Source organism: Sarcophilus harrisii, chromosome 4 (genome assembly GCF_902635505.1).
Source record: "Sarcophilus harrisii chromosome 4, mSarHar1.11, whole genome shotgun sequence".
Classification (NCBI taxonomy): Eukaryota; Metazoa; Chordata; class Mammalia; order Dasyuromorphia; family Dasyuridae; genus Sarcophilus; species Sarcophilus harrisii.
Genome location: NC_045429.1, coordinates 223,148,905 through 223,168,203, shown reverse-complemented (window position 1 = coordinate 223,168,203; position 19,299 = coordinate 223,148,905). Strand labels below are relative to the sequence as shown.

The window sequence follows — 19,299 nt, the reverse complement described above, 5'->3', positions numbered from 1 at the left end:
TATCCTTTTAGTAGTTAGCAGTACATACCACTTTCTACTTCTGTCATCTTTTTGGATTATTCACTGTTATTATAATGATACTCAGGAACTCCATGTTGTCTCTCATTATGAAAAGTGGGTCTGATAAACTAATTCATAATAATATTTTAGTGACCTAATGTCATACTCTACCATATTTTCTTCATATAAAGAGTCCTTTGGAATGAAGAATAATTTCCTCAAAGGAGTGGGTAATTTCACTTTAGGCAGAATTTCAAATAAACTGGATAAATAGGTAGAGCAAGATGGCCTTTCTAATGCCTCTCCAGTTACATAATACAGCCAATTTTCTATTCCCTAATAGACAAGAAGAGTCCTTACAATATTGAGCACAGAACTGAGTAGTAATCTAATTTCTATTTTTCAAATGTGAGCAAATCTTTGGTCTGTTCAAACTACATACTTGTCCTCACTGATAAAATATAAAAATAATATATTTAAATTTTCTCTTTGGACATGTTTTGACATTACCTGAATAAATCTTTTAATTGTGCAGACTCATTTGAATCCAATTCTTTATTTAATTTTGAATAATCAATGGTTGATGTTAGGCCTTTTTCAAGACTAGCAAAAAATCTTTCCTTTTCTTCTTGTTCTTCTAATGTGTCCAATCCAAAAATGCCAAGATTAGGTCCAGAAGCAACAACTGAATCTAAATTATAAAGAAATGTTTAGTAATGCACAAAGTTTTAGTAAGTTTATTTCAATATTAAATATACCCATGTAAAAACTTAAGAAAATTATAAAAATAATCCCAACTCTTTTTTACCTAATTTTCTCTTCTATTTCTTTCCCTCCTCACCACATTATAGACAAATGAAATTTAAATTTAGACATCACATACTGGGGCATAAGGGCTCCACAGAGGTCATCTAAAGTTTCAAGAAAATCTACTAAATCATTTTGGAAACATAGCTCAAACCCCTGTAGGGGCAGAGATGCCAAAATATTTCTGTAATTTGGAAAAATTATTTCCAAAATAATCCACTTGAAATGTGAATATACTTTTAATAACTAGTTTCTCAACTTATCCTAACCCACATTCCTATAACTGTTCCCTCCCCCCCAAAAAAGCCCCTTGTCTCTTACCATTTGTTTCTAAACTGTCTCTGCTTATTACAGAAGTCCCACTACTCTTGCAGGGATGCACCTTGCCAGTAGCTTCTTCTATCTCAATAGGCTGGGAAACTTTTTGTGATTTCAAAAAGCTTACATTCGTTCCAAATGCTCCTAGAAATGAGGATAAAGGAAGTAGAATACTTATGTTCAGAAAGTGATTTAGGGCACAATGGAGTATTTTTAATAAACAATTATAACAAAATTTTGTGTTGAAGTCAAGAAAAAAGCACTTATGTGATATTCCATTAAAACTCACTAAGAAAAAAAGTCTGACAATATAATTTCATTGCTCACTCAAAATATAGCTTCTTTAAAAGATTGTACTGAAAAAATGATTTCAATATGCTGTTTCATGATTTGTAATTACATGGAAAAATCACAATCTCCAAAGAATCAAAATAACATATAAAACAATGGTACTCCCTCATGAGAAACATAAGCATGTATTAGCAAATCATTAAAGAATACCAATTGTATAAAAGTTATATAAAGTTTTTTTTGTAAATATCTAATTGGAAAAAAAAGTTGGATAAGCTATATAGCAAGAATGAAGAATGACATATAGAATGCTAACATGGTACCCACAAAACATTAGAAGACCTTAAAGGGAAAATTTCCAAGGCATTGGGTAGATCTTCTATGGAGTACTTTTAAAAAGAAGTAAACAAGAAGCAACTAAATGAGAACATACTGAGAGATGGCAAACTATATCAATGAAGGAAGTGCCCACAGAAATGAACAAGTCCAGTATACATTTAAAAAAGAAAACTAAACATTTACTATGATATTATATATGTGTGTGTATGTGTGTATATGTAATATATATATGTGTGTGTGTGTGTGTGTATGTGTATGTGTGTTTACTATTTAGCCATGTCTATATTTCATTTTTAGAACAAATACTTCTGATTTATGGAATCATAAGCATTTGATCAATATTCTATGAAAAATTTAGGAAAAACTTTTTGTCCTGACCTCTTTGTAGTTTGTACTTCACTTCTTATTTTTAAAGACCTTAAGTTAGACTTACATTAATTGTGTTCAATGATCTTTGGGATTATAAAACATAAGAAAAAGCTAGAAGCAAATCAGATGATAAATATTTTTTATAATAAAGGATTATTACAGAATAGATCTTTTATCACATTTCATCAAGAATGTTCTTGATGAAAAATAGTATTTTTAAAGATACCATTTTCCACTATATACTCATTTCCTAGTAAAAACTTATTACACTAAATAAGCTTAACTAATATAAATTAACTGACATAATTGGAAAGGCCTAGAAATTATCTCAGCCATAAACATGTGCCAAGAGATACCATAACTAAAGGTTATAGAGAAGATTGTATGTTTATTCTGTCATACAGAATTATATATGTACATACATATGCACATATAGATATACATATATGCATACATATAATTCTATACAAAAGATGATTTATATAAGGAGTATTGTTTCAAAATTAAGAGAAGCAAAGAAGCTTGGTGAGAGATTCAGTTAAGCAGTCACAGAACTAGTGAACCTGAGGGGTAGAAGGAACCTCAGTAATTTTCTACTCCAACCTATACATGAGGAAATTCCCTTCATACCGTGGGAGACAAGGGCTTATCAGATCTCTTTTTGAAAGCCTGCAAGTAGGGAAAGGATTCAGAACCTCTTCAGAGAAGATTCAATTTTTGCCCAGCTCTAATTGTCAGAAAAAGTTTTTTCCTGACATTAACACTAAACTGATCTCTTTGAAACTTCCACTCATTGCTCCTAGTTCTGCCCTTGAGGGCCAGAAAGAACAAGTCATCCAAGAGCACTGATGGATAAAATGGGAAGGATGCCAAACATTAAAAAAAGAGGCCTGGCAAAAAAAATTTTAATGCCAAACTCTTCAATATGAAAGACAATGAAAATGAAACAGTTGGATTTTATCATCAGTCATAGACATGCTAAATGGGGAACTAGAAAGGGCTGTAAAGAAAAAAAAATGAGAAAAGAAGCTGTATTTTTAAAAAGCACTTACAAAAGTGAAAGCACATAGAGGCAACAAAAGTTTGAGGACACTGATTTCCAAGGTATCTAAAAAAAAGGAAAAACACCAAAGACATAGGAAAAAAAATCTAATTTTCACTAATGTGAAAAAGCAATCAAAAGAATATTGAGAACTATATATTCATTTGTCTATTTTGATATCTCTAAATAATTTTATGATCTATCAATGTGTTGAGAGCATCCTTGATGAAAGTATAGGAAAAGAACAAATTCTCATAAATGATACTATATAGCTGACATCTTTACAAAATTATACAACTATCTGAAAGGCTAAAGAATACAAACACACATGGTATTTATTTGTTGACTATAAAAAAGTAATTGCTTTGGTAGAACAAAGAAAGCCTTCAAGGCTTTCCATTAATGCCAGATTTCTCCCTTATAATATGTCAAAGCTATAAGATTCTCGAAAGTTCTAGTTCAGTGCGTTACCTTCTAATGTTATAAAAGAAATAAAACAAGTAAACATACTTAGTCAATAATCTGTCAATAAGCATTTATTAAGTGCTTACTAAATACTAGCCAGTACACTAATGTTGTCTTAACTAATATTTGTTTGTAATTTTGGGGAGTGCTTATGGTGTATAAGAATAGGCCATAACATACTGCAAGAGAAGAATTACAAAGAAAAGATATAAAGGATGCCATTTGAGAAATTCAGAACCAAAATAAAAGATGGGCTAGGCACAGTGGAAGCATGGGATAATCAATGAACAAGCCACAAGCTCTAATGTGTATCCACACAATGTTAAGAAACAGAGAAAAAGACACCAGCATGTTGGATGGATCTCCCTGAAGCAGATTTATATGAAGATAAAAGTGGCATAGGACAAGCAGGCATGAAAAGTTTGTGATCTACAATACAGAAGAGACTAATCTAATGAGACCACAGATCACAGATTCAAGAGAGAATTTTTTTCCTCAACTTTAACTACAGAATTCTAAGAAAGTAAAAAAAAAAATTATTGATGATCCTATGTTACAACTTAATGGTTATAATTGTAATACATATCCATTATCTTCCCTTTTGCTTAAAACCTAAGGGATTTACCTTTTTAAAAATGTAAATAGTCTGTACCCTTTTAAACTTAACTTTTATGTGTACTTAAAATATTAGATAAGATTAAGAAATAGAAATTATATGAATAGAAATAGTAATTCCTGTGCAATATTTTTATTTGTTATAAATGCCTTGTGAGTACAACTGAAATCAAATCAACCACAGAATAATCTCTAGTTATTGATTTTGGATGACAGAATAAACGAATGGCTGTCCCCAGAAATGCAATTTGATTCCTGAAAGGGCATAAAAGTTTTGGTTCCAATCAAATTGAATTCTAATATACTGAAGAAGAGTTACCACATTTTGTTCTAAACTTCAAGATTTGTCAGTTTAAACATGGATAGAGTAATAAATTCAGAACATAATGATCAGTTCAACATTTGGTTGATAAAGCATAGTAGATCCAAAGTAAGTCAGAAGAAGAAATTAAATACTTTTATGCTTGCATTGTACTGTAAATATATGTATTCCTTCAACAATGGAAATTCCACAACTATTGGATATTTTTTGGTAATATTCAAGGAGACCAATACAATGACAACAAATAATACTGAATTAAAAAACTAAATTTAGTTAATAATTATTAAGTGTCTGCCATGTCATAGGCACTGTACTGAGTGCTGGGGATACAAATAAAATAAACAATTCCTTGGATGCAAGAAGATAGTATTCTTAATCTTTGATCCTTAATCTATTTTCTTAGCCACTTCTATTACTAAATAGATATGTGGCATAGCAATATCCCTAAATTAAAATGACATTAACATGAAACAATAAATTTTTAGAAATGATGAAACAAAGAAAAATCTCTAATGAGTGAAGGGCATTCTTAAGAAAAGTTTTCATCCATGTGTTTTTCAAGCTTGGTGAATATGTCTACTACAATTCATCTGCCTCAAGAATAGAGTGAAATTATTCTCTGATTAGGACCAAAAAGAGTATTAAGAGCCATAGAGCAGAGGAACTATGAACTTCCAACCAAAGAAATGAAATAGCCTTAGAAACACAGATAGCTCTGAATTTTGTTGTTAATACTTCACATTCCTATCAGCATAGCAAATCTGAATTGGGACATAGGAGACACAAAACAACAAAATATATCTTTTCATGAAGTAATTAATTTTACTTATTTAACTGTAGCAACAAGTATCCATCGAGGTACTTCATCAATTCTACATATTCTTTTTTATTATTTATTGTGAATTAAAATTGAAGGAGAATTTGTGAGGACATACCTGAACATTTTGCTGAGTAAAAAATGGCCAAGAACCATACTTTCAAACTTGTGAACCTTCTGTTTTTCTTTTATGTTTTGACATCTGGCTTTACCATTTTAAAAAATTTTGAACTTAGTAATTATCATCATGAACACAGATACAAAACACAAGAGATAAGAGCTGAAAATGTTGCATGCAATTCACTTTTTTAAAAGTGTACATGCAGATCAATGGGGAAATATTCTGCATTTCTGCACACTTATTTTTTGTTGTTTTTGAATCATTTCAGTCGTGTTCAGATCTTCATGAACTCATTTGAGATTTTCTTGGCAAAGATTCTGGAGTGGTTTGCCCTTTCCTTCTTCATCTCTTTTTACATAGGAGGAAACCGGGGCAACAAGGGTTAAGTGACTTGCCCTCAAATTGCTTGTGTTCTCAAGAAGTGAAGAGAGGAGAGAGAAAAAATTTGAAACTCAAAATTTTTGTATTATAATTGATGAAGAATAAAAATAAATAACATAACAAGAATTGTTATAATTAAGAAAAAATGCTTTTTTTGCATTTCCATCACTACTTTACAATCAACTACCTTCTCAACCACAGTAGAAAGAATCCTTCCCATGTAACAAATACATTTAGTCAAGCAAAATAAATTAATATATTGTATATGTCTGAGAATTCTAGACTTTCAGTCCATTAGCGAGCAGTATGTCTCAAAGCTTTACTTAACTTCAACTCTATCCCTTGCTTGACACTGAAAGTCAGAAAACTGAACAATATTATCTCTTGTTCCATCATTCAAAAGAATTTCGTGTAATTTTTTTCATTTATCATTTTTTAGAAGAGATCCTCAAAAGCAACACTTTGCATGATCAAATAAGAATAGTGTGTCTTTAGCTTTAAATTTTATATATGTGTAATTTTTGTTGTTTTTCAGACATGTCCTACTCTTTGTGACCCCATTTGGGGTTTCCTTGGCAGAGATACTAGAGTGGTTTGCCATTTCCTTCTCTAAAACTTTACAGATGAAGAAACTGAAGCACAGAGACTTAAGTGACTTTTCCAGGGTCATACAGCAAATACATGTCAGAGGCTATATTTGAAGTCAGGAAGATGAGTCTTCCAGACTCCACGCCCAGCACACTATCTACTGTGTCAAATAACTCTGCGAATCTGCACATCTGTGTGTAAAGCAAGTTACAAAAGACTAATTCTGGTTGTGGAGATAGGAATTAACCAAATAAACAAGGCTTATATATAAAGCATTAAATTAAAATTAATAGAGGGCAAAATACTCCTCTCTTTCCCCATCTCATTTTCAATATATAGACATCATCACTTTGAAAATCTTGGGAAAAATTAAAAAGAGAGAGATACTTTTTGTGTTTTTAACAATAAACCTCATTATTTTGGTATTGGCACAGATAATATTATAAAAAACAAAACAGAAGAACTTGAACACGCAAAAAAATTTAAACAAATAAAATCAATGCAGTTAAAAAAGAAAACATAAAAATCTTTTCATTAAACATCTCTGGCAACAGTCTAACATCCAAAATCAGTAGGCAATTGAAACAAATCTATAAAATTAAAAGTCAAACCCTGACAAGTGGTCAAAAAGTATGATTTTAAAAAGAAGAAACAAACTGTCAACAACAAGCCAGAAAAATATTCAAAATTAGTCACAAGTGAAATGCAAATTAAAATATCTTAGAGGTTTCACTTTATATCAACCAATTTGGCAAAGATGGAAAAAATTAACATTGAAAAGACTCTGAGAAAAAGAAAATTTATAGCTGGTGGAACTGAAATGATCAACATTTTGTGGAAAAAAATTTAAGTTATGCAATAAGTAAAAATCCTATTTGCTATTCTATTTAGTTTTGTTGGAGAGTTTAACCCCTTCACATTTTTTTTTAATAACCTTCTTTATTCAGTTAGCTTCAATCCATGTGAATTGTAGCTTTAAATCTTCCCTCTCACATTCCATCATCCAATATCTTGCATTACATTCACTTGTGTGGCTTTTTTCAAAAGAATGTTAACTAACTTCATTCCTATACTTCTTTAAGGCCTCCTAAAACAATACAGAAGATAACTTCTGCTTACACATTTTAATTTTTATTCTCTGTGCCTCAGACAGCATAAGAACTTTGAAATACAACACTTGCTCCCTTTTCTATCCAGCTCATACATCAATGCAATGCTAACATATTTTCTCTCACTCAAAAGATACATGCAAGCCTTACCCATAGACAATTCCTGAAGTAATGAGTATGGCATAGTAGAAATTCCTCATTATCCTGTGTCACAGGGCTCCATCCTATTGCATCCCCTCTTAATTCCCTAAGATCAGAAATCAAATTGTTGCTTCCCATGTCCATGCACTCAGAAACTCCCTCAGTGAGCCAGCAAACTCCCTCCCTTCGAGTGCAATGTAGTTTTTGATTTTTTGTACTTTCAATCATCAGTGTAATGTATGTCAGTGATAGTGCTAAACAAAGAGAGTGATACAGTCTCTATTCTCAAGGAGCCTGCATTCTACTTGCATTCATTTTTCTCAATAGTATTTTATTTTTCTAATATATATAAAGATAATTTTCAATATTCATTTCTGCAAGATTTTGTGTACCAAGTTTTTCTCCTTCCCTTATCATCTCCTTTACCAAGATAGCAAGTAATCTGATACAGATTATACGTGTATAATAATTTTAAACATTTTCCCATATTTGTCATTGTTGTGCCAGAAAGATCAGGCCAAATGGGAAAAAACCATGAAAAAAGAAAAAAAATCCAAAGAAACAAAAAAAGGGTAAAAATATTATGTGTCAGTTCAGAGTTGGGCTCCATAGTTCTCTCTCTAGATGCACATGGAATTGTCTTAGATCATTATATTCCTGAAAAGAGTTAAAGTCTATCATATCATATAATCTTGCCATTTACTCTATACAATGTTCTCCTGGTTCTACTCTATTCACTTAGTATCAGTTCAGGTAAGTCTTTCCAGGCTTTCTAGAAACCATCCTGACCATCATTTCTTATAGAACAATAACATTACATTATTTATTCACATATATTACAATTTACTTAGCCATTCCCCAACTGATAGACATCCACTCAATTTCTAATTTTCTGCCACTGCAAAAAAAAGCTGCTACAAATATTTTGCAATATGGTTTTAAGAAACCCCACTGGTGGTAGATTTTCTGAGGTCCTTTTTCATCCTTGAAACAACTCAAAGTAAGGCCTGTATTGTACATCTCTACCTCCAGAGGAACATATCTTGATATCTTTCTTTCAAGCCTTTCTCTGTCTCTGGTGGCATCTGACTCCTGTCTCTTGTGGCATCTGACTCCTGTCTCTCTCTTGCTTTTCCATACCTAGTGTTCTTTTCTTATTTTCCTAAAGTCCCAGAGATAGAAAAAAAGAGATTAAAAATTACTTCCTTTTCTTGAACTCAAGTTTTATTGCATTCCCTGATTCTCTTTCCTCATCCAGTCCCAAGCAACTTTCTTCCTGCAATCTCAAAATATTCCTTCAGTTATGAGACAACATGGATTTTAATCTGTGATATACTCACTAATTCAATTTTTCCTGCTTTGAATGAATGAAGCATTTCTTAAATATTATGCTAAAGAGAAACTCTTGTCTTTCCCTCAGGGTATCTTGCTGCTTTGGTTAGCCTACTCTGCCATACTTTTCAATTTCTGGCTCTTTATTCCCTTAAGATCATTCTGACTCAATAACATGTTCTTTGATTTCTCACTAGTTTTAAAAATGAAATTAAAAAAAATAACTTTTCCTTTTCTTAAAAGCATGAAAGAATTTTGTTACTTAGTCCATTCTTGTTTACTGTACTAATTGTTTACTTTCTTCTTAGTGTCTCATTTGTTTGGTGTACTTGCATGTCAAAAACCCTGATCCCTTCTGCTTCTTTTTCAAATAATGACTCATATTCCTCTCTTCTTCTATATAAGAATCTAATTTGTTCTCTGGTTTCTCAAAGAAAAGTACCAATATTAGGGACAGCTAGATGGCATGGTCGATAAGAGCACCAGCCCTTTAGTCAAAAGGACCTGAGTTCAAACCTGGTCTCAGACACTTAACATGTCTTAGCTGTGTGATCCTGGACAAGTGACTTAACCCCAATTGCCTCATGGGGAAAAAAAGGTATCTTAATTTAGCTATTGTAACTGACTGTTTCTGAAGATAAAGACTTTCTCCTGATTACCTTCATGTATGTAAACACACACATAGATACACATATACAGGTATACACACACACACACACACACCCCAATGTGTGTATTTACACACATATACATATAGTGACACATTTCAAATAGTGAAATCTTGCAGTTTGGTCAAGCTATTTCTTGGTGAGTTTAAAGGGAGGTTTCTTTCAACCAGTAACCCAAGAATCCTATATATAGAAGCACTCTTTAAAAAAACAAAACAAAACAAAAAAAAAAAACTGGTTAAAATGAGATACTGATGTACCCTGTCTGAATATAACAACATACTTTTCTACTTTACAGAATCTTTATTAACCATTTCTCTTTGTGGAACCACCTTTGCTCTTATGCTCACTCAGGATAAGTACCTTTGCATTGTGTTTACAAGGCTTTATACGGTTACTTTAAAACAATGCAGTATGTAATCACCAGAATAGACATTTCTGATATAATTATTGGTATATGGCACATCCTTGTAATTTAACTGTTCACATATCCATACCAATTTCTATGCTATTAATTTTATAATTCAGAATTCAGCTGAGTAAACAACATAGTTATACACAGTCTGAAATGTAATCTCCATTAAATTTATACTTTCATATGCCTCCCCCTCTATTTCTCTTTCTTGTTTTTTCTTCCATCCTCCATGAGATTCAGTGACTTTATTTTCCAGGCCCCAATGTTATCTGGGAGTTGTGGTCATGAGCTAAAATTATTCCTTGTTTCGCTCTGACAAGAAAAAACAAAAAACAAAAAAAACTACTACTTAAGTCTCATCAATCTGTCAGGAAGACATCTGAAATGAATTTATATCAGTACTTTCAAGGACAAGATTCAGAAACTTGAGACAGATGTTTCTGTGAAACATTCCAAGCAAAATTTGGCTGAAAATTTTGCTAAGATGTCACTAGTTTCTGCCAATCATTTCACATTCATCTAAGATATAATCTATATTATTTAGCTCCTTTTCAAGTTCAAAATTATCTAATAATGCTAGTAAGAATAGGCATATTGACTCAATGTTACTTTATACAATAAATTCAAGATTATACATTTGAAAATTTTGGGGGAAAAAAACAAATCACATTTTAAACATATTGAGAAATATTATTTAAAAGAAATTTTACTTTTGTAAATCCAAGAAGTCTCTTGTAATATGTATAATCACCCCTCATTATCTTTTCTGTAAGAGTCTTAAATAACTTTAGCAGAAGAAGTAGTTATAATATTCCAAAAATTAGCTACTGGTATTATAGGGAGAGAAATGAGCTAAAAGACTTACAAAAGCTATTCAGCATTTAAAAAGGAATTTTTATATTATGTCAAAAAAATACCCCAAATCTAAAACCAACTCCAATCTCAATAAATAAAAGTAAACACTACACATTTTCTATTTGAGATAAAGAAGGACCTTATACCCAACAAAAGGAGGGAAAAGGGACCAATCAACCAATTTTAGCATGAGCAAGTTTTCTTAAAAGTTGGAACAATCTATACTTTATAATGGTTAAAATGTTTTTAAATATTCTAATGTTTATAAATAAAAAAATGCTATTGGAATTAAAATAACTAATTTCACTTGGATAGTGAATCACATAGAGGTGATTTTTTAAAATCTGTGATGACACACAAAACTTAATTTAAACAAAAATTTAATTATACCATCAATGTTCCAGTTATGGGCCAGAACTCTGAAACAAGGATTCTTACAGTGGAACTGATAAAGACAATGGTTATCCAGTTTAGCATGGTGCTTAATAGTTCTTTAGTTCAGTACATGTACTTAGTACTTAATATAGTTCTACAAGATTCACACCTATGATAATATAATTATAAGACAGCATATAAACTGGGAGCCTCAGCCAGAATGAGAGCCAAAGAAAACAAGGGACTGGAGGTGGGAGCTCAAGCTCTTGGACTTAGAGTCAGATTCATTTACTCCATCTCACACTACCTTGGTGGCAGGCCTGGCCTCCTGCACTGCTCCCGCTGAGACCAAAGCCAATCTGAAGGACTCTCCTCCTTATTTTCTCCACTGAAACCAAGACTCTGGGAGGCCTCTAAGAAAGCTAGCTCGGGCCCCAAGCAATGAAACTAGATTGTGAAGGAGAAAATAAAGGAGTTAGATTTTAACACCTGGCTATTCTTGTGGTGATTGTGGTGATTACTGAAAAGAAGGCTGCCTCCAGAAAACCAATGAGAACCTTACATGTTCCCAACATTTTTATTTAGCAATGAGTACTGAATGAAAATCTTCATAAGGTATTACTCAACAGTAACTGTTTTCCAAGATTATGTGGAGATCAACTGTGATGGACTTGGCTTTTTTTTTTTTTTTTTTTTTTTAAAACAATGAGGTGACTCAAGACAATTCCAAAAAAGTGGTAATGAAAAGTGCCATCCACATCCAGAGAGAGAATCATGGAGACTGAATGTAAATCAAAGCATATTATTTTCAACCTCTTGATGCTATTTGTTTGGTTGCTTTCTTTTCTCTTTATTTGTATTTTTTCCCCTTTTGATCTGATTTTTTTTTTTTTTTTTGCATAGCCATAATGAATATGGGAATATGTTCAGAAGAATTGCACATTTTTAACCTACATCATATTGCTTCTCATCTTAGGAAGGGGGGAAGAAAGGGATAAAAATCTGGAATATGAAGTTTTGCACAAAGCTGAAACCTGAAAACTATCTTTGCATGTATTTGGAAAAATACAATATTATTATTATTATTATGTTGCTGAGACAATTGGGCTTAAGTGACTTGCCCAGGGTCACACAGCTAGGGAGTGGTAAATGTCTGAGGCCAGTCTGAACTCGGGTCCTCCTGACTTCAGGGCTGGTGCTCTATCTACTATACCACCTAGTTGCCCCAACAAAATATTATTAAAATTAAAATATTTTCCCCTAATTTCTATAATGATATAGTGTCAAGTTTTTATACTTGCTACTTTAAGGGAACTTTTCAAACTGGCTTATTTATAGACCAGGGGAGATTACGCAGTATTAGAATGAATAACCAAATACCCATTGCATAGGAAGTCAAAAGATGTTTCCAACAGAATATGGCAAAGCAAAACAAAGGAATTTGACTCTTGATGCTCTAGAAACAGATAGGCTTCTTCTTCAGGAAACACTGTTAGAAATGGACTAGAAAAGGAATTTCTGAGTTATCTAATATATAATGGAATCACAGAATGAATGATAAAGCTCTAGCTAATTCCCCACATTTTACAGATGAGATAACTGATATATAGGAAGATAAGGTGGCTTGCTAATTAGCAACTCAGCTGGAACTAAGTTCCAAATCAAGCATTATTCCCATTCTACAATAATGCAGTCCAGCAGACCTCTGCTGAACCATTTCTAATGTGATGTGCTTAGATAAATAAAAGCTGACAATTATATAATGCTTTAAGGTTTGAAAAGTACTTTAAATAAATAGGCACACTGACTAGAGAAGGAACCATCTAGTACACTCCCATTTTAAATTCCTTTACTACAATTTATTCAACTATCCTTCATTTATGGGATCTCCTATCTCACTTTGTTTTCAGTTCTGCTATACAAAAAGTGCTGCTATCAATATTTTTATACATATGAATCTGTTCTCCCTCATCTGATCTTTTTGTTGTGTTGTTGTTTTGTAAAGCAGTCATTATCCTCTTCTCTTTTCAAGTATTCTTGAGAATGGATTCCTTAACACTTTTCAAAAATCACACTGCTTTTAGCACTAACCATGTCTATTTATACTGGGTCTAGTCCAGACACTCTTCTCCTATATGTGTCACATATTTGTGCCTTGTGTAGTACACAGGAAATTGTACAAATAAAATTATGCCATAGTCAGTAAAAGAGAAAAATTCTGCTAAAATGATAAAAGAATCACACATCTCTAATCCATAGTCATTCCATAAACTGTTTACCCTGGTGATATGCTTGATATATACATGAACATATATGCACATACATAATATATAGATAGATATGTGTATACACTCCCCCATATATATCAATTAAAATAAGTAATATAAGACAATGATTAAAAAAAAAAAAGGCACTTGATTTGGTATAGAAAATTTTTTTTCAAGGCTCTCCTTCAATAAGTATTTCCAATACATGAGTGTGCATATGTATATATGTCTATATGTGCCCATATAGAGGAATAAACATTGTACACACACATATATGCATATACATATATATCTTTGAGAAAGGCACATATACACATGTTATACAGGCCCATTATTTTAACATATGTATATACACATATATATGGCTCCATCAAAGATACCTTACCACCTGTTGTTAAATGGAAATAACTTTGATGTATAAAAGAGACATATGTTCACCAAAGGTATTTTAGCACTTTTATGGAGTCTGTCTTATACTAAGTCTAGTGGAAGAGAGATTTCCCATAGACAGAGACATGTTGAGTTTAAGATGTCTACAGAATACCCCATATAAGTGCAAAAGGCAAATGGAGTTGAGAATCTGGAGCTCAGGAGAAAGTGCAGGGTTGGATAAGCATACCTGGGAATCATCAGCTCAGATGACAGTGTTATACAATGTAAATCATGTGATATTATTGTTTCTGAACAATTAATGTTATGTATCAAGCAACAGATAAAGAGTCACATGATGGATGGCAGAAGCTATACTATATTATGAACAATAAACTATGCACAACTTTCACAAAAGGCATTAGAAAGAGAGCAAGGTGAGTGGATGGGTGATTTTCAGATTCCAAGTGAGAACTTATACACTACCTTCCTATCCATGCAATGTCAAGAGACATAGAGAATTTTAGAGTCAATGATTGGGTGAGTTTACTGTAGAATAAAATGATAAATGAATCATATATCTCTAATCTACACTCATTTCTATAAACTGGTTTACCCTGGTGATATGCTTCCTATATACATGTATATACACATACATAACATATAGATATATATGCACACACACAGACATATATATATATATATCAATTAGAATAAGTAATATTGCAAATCGATGATAAAAAAGCACTTGATTTGATAAATAAAATAACAAGAGTTATGAAGGATGGATGGGAACACATGAACTAATGTCCTACATACAATATGTTCTAGTAGAAGAAATATCCAGAGCAAAGAGGTCAAGTTAAATAAGCATGAGTATATATACATAAAGTATAAATATCTAAATTTATAAGATTTACAAAGCATATGAGTATATGACATTAGAGGAATTACAATAACCCTTCAAAGAAACACGTTCAACTGTGTGCACATAGTCACAGAACAAGTAAATGTCCAAAGTGGAATTCTTATGACTCCCACTCCACTATAATGAGCATCAATTATACTACGGCTCATCTATAATTTTTATTTTTCTCAGAAAGGGACACTCTATGACTCACCAATCTTAAAGCTTCATTGGGAGAATGAAAGTGACCTAGCCTTCTATCTTCACTCTAGACCAAGTTCATCATCCACTCATAATACTCCTCCAAAAAAGAGGGACCTCTATCTATAGATTCAGAGATACTTGTGAAAGGGATATTTAATGAAAACCATCTAATTACACTCAGTAACATACATAAATTTTTCATCTCTTTTTTTCAGCATGGATGATTAAACTAGTATCTTTGGATTTTCTTGGGAAGGCTTTTGTAGTATTCTGGGACTTAGTAAAAATCAATGCAATATCATCAGCAAATAAAAACATCTGGAGAACTTTTCCATCAATAAGGAATTCTTTTTACATCATTCTCTTCTTGAAACACTTTCACATTTACTCTTGTTATGGTTTTCCAAAACTAAAGAATAACTCAGAACAAACATCTATTTATCTAAATATTACAAATCTACAAGGATGCAGTTGAAAGTTATGTGGAATAACACTGGTGTGAATACAGACTCTAAATTCCTCTAATCATCTGAAAACACAACATCATATGCATAATTTCTTCTTTGCTTCTTTCCAAATGTCATTCATTCATCTGTTCCACATAGCAAACCTCTATTACTCCAATTTTCTGTCTTATAAACTTTAATCCCAGTTTAAACTCCTCTGTCTTGTAAACTATACTACCAAACCTGTACTTCACACTGTGTTAGGTTTTCTAAGTTCATTTCATCTTGGATTCTACTGAAGCCAATAATTTTTGTATGTATATTTCTCTGCTTAGCATCCTTCTTTCAAATGTTGAGTGTAATTCAAATTTCTAAGATATATGTCTTTATCATCTTGTCTTGTTCTATTTTCCTTTGTATCCTAATAATAGAATATTAAAAAAACAAAACAAAACAAAACAACACATGCTGAACATGGAAGCAGCTAAGTTATTCTACATTGTATGGATGAATCTTCATATCTTGCTTTGGAATTAGCCTTTGCCTTTATTTAATATTGCCTTCTCTCTGCCCGATGTTTTCAACAGTTTGATTCTTAGTTATTCCATCTTTTGTTTAATTAATCTAGTAAAATAGGTTTTCCTCCTTTTTTTCTATGGACCTAATATCTCCTTGCTCTACGAAATTCAAAAATCCAGGACACTAAGGAAAATTTTTCCTTAAGTAACAAAATACAGTTTTCAAATTTCTCTTTCCATGAGAATACAAGAGAGGAAACAACGGCACCTTGCTTGTAATTCCCAAATCAAGTATCCTAGTACAAGTAGCAAAAGTCTCAACAATATAGAATCTTCTTCTCTTGGTGTTTCCAGATTATTTTTCACTCTGTCTTATTCAATATTTGGGGTTCAAATATTTGAACCTCCCTTATTTGAGGATGGTCTTAGATATATAGCATAGTTACTCATTTTCTGATCCAACATATATCCCCTGTATTTATTTGTGCCTCCATATTGTTATCTTAGAACTGAAGCAGCCAAATTGCAGTATGGATCAAGAATGGCCTTTTATCAAGTACCGGATAAACATTTTGTCTATGGAAGCCTTCCAAAATACAGACAATTCCCACCAGCTCTTGTACCAATGCAATTAGAATGTTAATATGTATGATCCAGAATACAGTACTAAATCATGACAATCCCACTTTTCCTCTCCCATTCCCAGTTTCAAAAGCAGTCCAACAACCCCAGTTAATTTCTTTAGTAAATTCAACTGCGCTATGGATAAAAGTATCTGAATTATTGTGTAATCAAAAAATCCTGCTATTTTAAAAGTCCATAGCATTAATATTCCAGTTTCTTCTCAATTCAGTTTGGGAGCTCTATCCCATCTCTAGATTCTTTACCCACTTCATTGAATTCGTGCAAGTGATATAGCCTCTATTCTCTCATGCATATGGTACTTTTCATTTATAAGATAGTTCACTACACAAAATTCATGGTCTTGATTTTGTTTCCTATACTCTTTATCCCCAGATAAAGAGGATATCCTATCCTCTTTAATTACCAAGAAATTACTAAATCTATACTTATATTTACTTCACAACATCTAGTTTTTAGGCTACCTCAGTCCCTTGCTTTGCAATCTAATAAATTTGTAGTCTTTGTTACCCAGGGAAGGTTTCTCACATATTTCCTCTTTTCTTTGAGAGAATTTCAGAACAATGCTTAAATTCTCTCTTTCATGGAAAAATCCACATCTGCATATTGAGGAACCAAAGGGATCTATTCTTCTTATGACCTCCTCCTACTTGCCTAACTTTCCTTAAAGTACTAATCTTTGGTCCCTGTCCAATAAGGCTTTGAGGAGTCTAAGTCACTAAGCTTACTATGGTTACATGTTCCTAGTTCATTATAAAAATGAGTTTATGCTTATTGGTCTGACAATCCCTCCTATAATGCCTCACGTTCTTCTTGTAACAGCTAATGTCTGTCAGTAGTTATCTAATTATATGAGCTATCCTCAAGTCCTGACTACATTTTTATTCCTGTTCCTCCTCAGTGAACCTATATTTTTGAATACCTCATTTTAATAGTTTACTTTCTTGCTCTAGGTAGCTTAATGCTCTCTGTAACCTTTCCAAGTACTGCTCTTCTCTTTTTTTCAAATGTCCTCCTTTTCAATTATCTGCAAATATCTTCATGACTTATTCTCAAAGTTTTCCAAAGCAATCATGGTACATCAAAAGTTCTTCTCTTCTTATTCAATTAAAGATTTAAATATTTATCGAATATATTTAATTATCTTATATTTTCTGTTATTTCTGAGGCACAATATTCTCTTCCCAAGCACAATGATCATATTCTACATAGGAAATGTTTCAAGGCAGACTATGGTTTCTCTCTTTTATTCCATCTAAAATTCTAATCCCTAGCCTTACGGCTTGCTCCCAAATTAAATGCTTACTGAAGCCTTTTTATGAGAGATTTTAGCAACTCACAAGCCTCTAAGATCTTCCTATATACATCTACCATATAATCAGCTCCCAGATGATCCAATAATGATGCATAATGAACAATGCCAAGATAAATTCTATCACCTCCAATTCTACCACTTATTATATTTATTCTTCCATCCCATAAGACCTTTCAAGGCTTCAGAATAATTTCAACTAAAAGTGCATTTAAGTACTTTAAAAAACTTATATAATTTTAGATAACATATAGGAGGAATGGTCTTGATATGGACTATAGTCTAAATCAACCTTAGCAAACAAAGGCATATTTCATTCTTTTTCCAGTTCAGGGAATAATGTGATGATAATGAAAACAATAATAATAATGCCAATTTTTCTATAGTGATTTAAGGTTTGTAAAACGTTTTATATATCTTATCTCATATGATCTTCACAGCACTTATTTGTTATTATTATTATTATCCCCATTTTACAGATGAAGAAATTGAGGCAGGCAAAAGTTAAATGACTTGTCCATGGTCTTACAGCTATTAAGAATCATCAAACTGACAAAAGGGTTCATGACACAAAAAAAGATTAAGAAATCTTCCTTTACTCTAGGGAACTCATAGAAAGGCATGAACAAAAATGGCACCAGATGATAAATCATGTTGGAATATGAAACCAATAGAGGAAATTACACCAATGAAATCACAGCTACACCAAAAACAGCAACTGGAATCATATTAAAAAACATAAATATTTCTATATTACCTGACATACATCAAGGTCATTTTTTATATCTTTTATCTAAAGTCATAATAGATTCAATAAAGTACTTTTAAGAAAATAGGAATCATCCCAAAACAAAACCTCACAACATAGAAATAAAACCATAATTATACATCATATACATAAAATTTTATGAAAAGTAGAAAAAATCAGTTATGAACATTAATGACAAAATCTCACTTGTCTATGATTTTCTTACACATTTGTATTTATTTTTCAAAAATTCAGAACAAAAGAAAGGTCTTGACTGACCCCTTGTGGTCAAAATAGTTTATATTATGAAATAAACGTATTTACCATTATCTTCAAAATCATCATCTTTTAACCACCAGGGTGTGGAATTTTTCTTCTTCAAATCTTTTTTTCTGTGACGTCTATGTGTCTTCTCTGAGTTTTCAAATGAATCATCTGAAAGAGACTAAAACAACAGGGTAAATTTTTTAAAAAATTATATTATTATCACTTTTAAAAAGTCTCATTTATATTAAT

At 31.9% G+C, this 19,299-nt stretch overlaps 1 protein-coding gene across 2 annotated transcripts in view; it reads right to left on the bottom strand.

Annotated features, from left to right (window-relative positions):
• CEP162 (centrosomal protein 162) overlaps positions 1-19,299 on the bottom strand; it is a 128,783-nt gene that overhangs the window by 91,627 nt on the left and 17,857 nt on the right. For both annotated transcript variants that reach the window (XM_023503096.2, XM_012549195.3), the window contains exons 3-5: positions 19,108-19,228; positions 1,129-1,269; positions 511-691 (exon numbers count right to left, since the gene is read on the bottom strand). In XM_023503096.2, the coding sequence (XP_023358864.1) occupies positions 511-691; positions 1,129-1,269; positions 19,108-19,228 (443 nt within the window). The remainder of the gene's footprint in view (positions 1-510; positions 692-1,128; positions 1,270-19,107; positions 19,229-19,299) is intronic.